Here is a 3304-nt window from a genome sequence, read left to right on the forward strand (position 1 = left end):
TTTTTTAATTTTATGAGATGGTTGCCTACAGGTTACTGTACATATATTCAGTTTGTTTATACTTTATAGAGGTCATAAAAGAGGAATAACAAAGTATAGATGAGACAGAGAAAATAGATATAACATTACAAAGCAATATATATCATAAAATCTAAATTTTAAATGTAGGCATCAAAACTGATATTATATTTCATGTGTACTCAATATTAAATATGGGTTATAATTTTTGTAAATGTCAGTATTTCTGAGCCAATTTGGAAGTCACTTTGAGCATCATTAAAATTATGAAATTTTTTGATCGTTTTTAAGGTACCTAACACGTCGCATAAAATTAGTTCCAAAATAATTTACAATTTAAAGGCTTTAGAGTTATCTCAACCAGTAACTGTGGTTAAGAATTGAGCTAGAATTAAGCTAGACTCGAAATTTTAGTTGTTATACCGACACTAGTATGAAAAACACAGAGCAAGCGAGTACAAATGTCCCCTTGTAGACGTGAGACTACACAATCGAACAAACCCTGCTTCATTTATGTACTTTTTACATAACAAACTCCCCCAAACTTGCCAACAAAAACCCAAAACCTCATATTCCTATATTATATATAAAAGAACAAGACACATTTCACATTGCAAAAACCCCTTTCTGTACCTAAACCCCGACACATCACACGGCCTCAGAGCGACGTTGACACCCAACCAAACCACCATGTCCGGCGCTCTGAGAAGAAACACTACCCTCACCCGCCTCATACACAAGCACTCCATCACCGACCACCGCACACCTCCGCCGGGCCTCAAGGCCCAGCTCCAGTCCAAAGCCTACCTCCGCGCCCCCAATGTCTTCCGTAAAGCCAAAGACTACGACCTCTCTCCCCCCTCCCTCTTCTCCTCCGCCTTCTTCTCCGCCAAGTCCTCCTCTTCCTCCGCCGCCGCCACCGCCTCCACGGGGCTCGTTGGCTGGTACCTGGGCCTCGTCAAGAACCGGCCCATTCTCACCAAGAGCGTCACCGCCGCCCTCATCTACACCGCCGCCGATCTGTCCTCCCAGGTAGTGGCTGTAACCGTAGTTAAATCTATGATTTTGGGTGTGTTGGTGTTAATTGGGTTTATGTAATGGTGGGTTTTTTTATTTTTTATTTTTTTATTGTGATGATGATCAGACTATAGCGAAATCGGATACTTATGATCCTGTGAGGACATTGCGGATGGCTGGATATGGGATGCTGCTTCTAGGGCCGTCGCTGCATTTCTGGTTCAATTTCATGGCCAAAACGTTTCCGAAGCGGGATATGTTTTCGACATTGAAGAAAATGGCTCTGGGGCAGGGACTTTATGGACCTACTATGACTGTTGTGTTCTTTTCTGTGAATGCATTTTTACAAGGTATTGTGCCGTGATGCATAAAGGTCACCCTTTTTTTCGTGATGAATGTGTTTGCAAAATTATATGTGCTTTGCTCTCGCCGCAGTTTTGTATGAATTCACAGTATTGGTTCGACTAAGGGTGTTAAATTTGCATATTTTATAACTGCAAGTATTTAATTGAGCAGGTTGGAGTTGTGGACAAAAAAAAACTATGACTGTTGTGTTCTTTTCTGTGAATTCATTTGTACAAGGTATTATGCCATAATGCATAAAGGTCACCCTTTTTTTTTTTTCACGATGAATGTGTTTGCAAAGGTCTGGGGACTGTATATGCTTTTGCCTCAATTTTGTATATTTCACAGTATTGGTTCGACAAAAGGTGTTAAATTTACATATTTTATAACTGCTAGTATTGAATTGAGCAGGTTGGAGTTGTGGAAGAAAAGAAAAAGTGAAAAACTAGGAAGAATATTTGATTGTTTTAACTATTATTTCATGACAATCATGACTGAGCCTCCTATACTCTTTAAATTACCCTCAGCAGGCTCTTGAATCTAAGACCAAAGATATGTTGACAGAGTAATAAGTCTAGTTGTTTTGAGTTTAAATGTTGACCTTTGTGTTTAGCTTTCGGAACCTGTTTGTAGGGAAGCCTTTGGCTGCATATAATGAATGATAGTATAGATTTATGCTTCTACGTCATGGATTCTAGAGGCAAACCTTTGTTTTGGGGGGTTTTATTTTTGTTTGTTTTGTGTATATGGTAATGATTGTTTAAGCTTACTGTTAAGTAATTTTTTCTCTTGTTGCATATAATGTCTCTTGTTATATTGAATCGAGTCTGCTGAAAGATGTTCTATACTAGACAAGGTGTTTAATTGATGTTCATATGAGGTCTAAGTAGTTGCTGTGATTGCCAATCTCAGGTGAAAATGGTGGAGAAGTTTTTGATCGTTTAAAGCGAGACTTGGTCCCGACATTGTTAAGTGGTGTTATGTACTGGCCAGTGTGTGATTTTATCACATACAGATTCATTCCTGTCCATTTGCAGGTTTGTAAAAAGTTATTGTTCATTTTTTTCTCCTTTCAGCTTTCTGGATTTTGAAATTGCTTTATTTCAAAGGGGTGGTTCGGTGATTGATTATTCATGCAATCTAAGGTGTCACCTGCCACCTACATGGGTTATGAACCCGTTTTCTTTGGCACCAGATTGAACAATTTGTGATTTGATCAGTTAACCTGGTCATATGTGCTCTTCCTTCGTACTCAAGTGATTTGAACAATCTGTCAATTAACTTTTGAACTTTATTTTTTTTGATGTTCTCATTTGACAGACATTAGTGAGCAATGGATTTTCATATCTATGGACCATTTATTTGACATACATGGCAAGCCTGGAGAAAGCAAGTGCAATGGCTAGTGATTGACTGTAGGTACCCATTCTTTTTGCTTGTCTTCAAGATTTAGACTTTTCTCCACAAACGTGCTTGGAAGTTGCTCATGATGCGAGATGTTAAACCCTCCCAGAAGTGCTAATGTTACATCCACAGCCAAAGCATGGTTGAAGCGGAAGCTATGACATTCTAATTTTGAATTAGACTGAGTAAATTCATTGGTGATCATGTTTAGCTACTTGTAGAACATTGTTACACATTATGTATTCATGTTGTTGGACCAAAGGGTTTTGTAAAGTGGTGGGTTAATGTTATTGAGGACACTTTGGAACTATCAGCGCAATCTATTTTCTTGGAAAGAGATGCTTGCAGGAGTACAGATCAGTTTGAGTATTTTAAAAACAGGTTGAGTGTCTGAGATGGATAAATGGCAACATGAAGTCATTACATTCGTAGCAAAAACCACCTTCTAAGGGGGAAAGTCCAGTTAAACTTGTAGAATTCAGCAGATTTGCTTTTTGCTTTGCAAAATCAACCATAGCCT

At 38.5% G+C, this 3304-nt stretch overlaps 1 protein-coding gene across 2 annotated transcripts; it reads left to right on the plus strand.

Annotated features, from left to right (window-relative positions):
• The first annotated feature begins 600 nt into the window (after nt 1-600).
• On the plus strand, nt 601-3094 carry LOC112170507 (PXMP2/4 family protein 4). Of its 2 annotated transcripts, XM_024307826.2 has the most exons (4): nt 603-1050; nt 1163-1385; nt 2293-2417; nt 2701-3094. In XM_024307826.2, exons 1-4 carry the CDS (start codon nt 709-711, stop codon nt 2791-2793), a joined length of 783 nt encoding a protein of 260 aa, XP_024163594.1. In that variant the 5' UTR covers nt 603-708; the 3' UTR covers nt 2794-3094. The 2 variants fall into 2 exon arrangements, with proteins under 2 accessions (XP_040364694.1, XP_024163594.1); XM_040508760.1 differs by lacking the exon at nt 2293-2417 and having other exon boundaries at nt 601-1050.
• The last annotated feature ends 210 nt before the right edge of the window (nt 3095-3304 follow it).

This window comes from Rosa chinensis, chromosome 6, assembly GCF_002994745.2.
Source record: "Rosa chinensis cultivar Old Blush chromosome 6, RchiOBHm-V2, whole genome shotgun sequence".
Taxonomy (NCBI): domain Eukaryota; kingdom Viridiplantae; phylum Streptophyta; class Magnoliopsida; order Rosales; family Rosaceae; genus Rosa; species Rosa chinensis.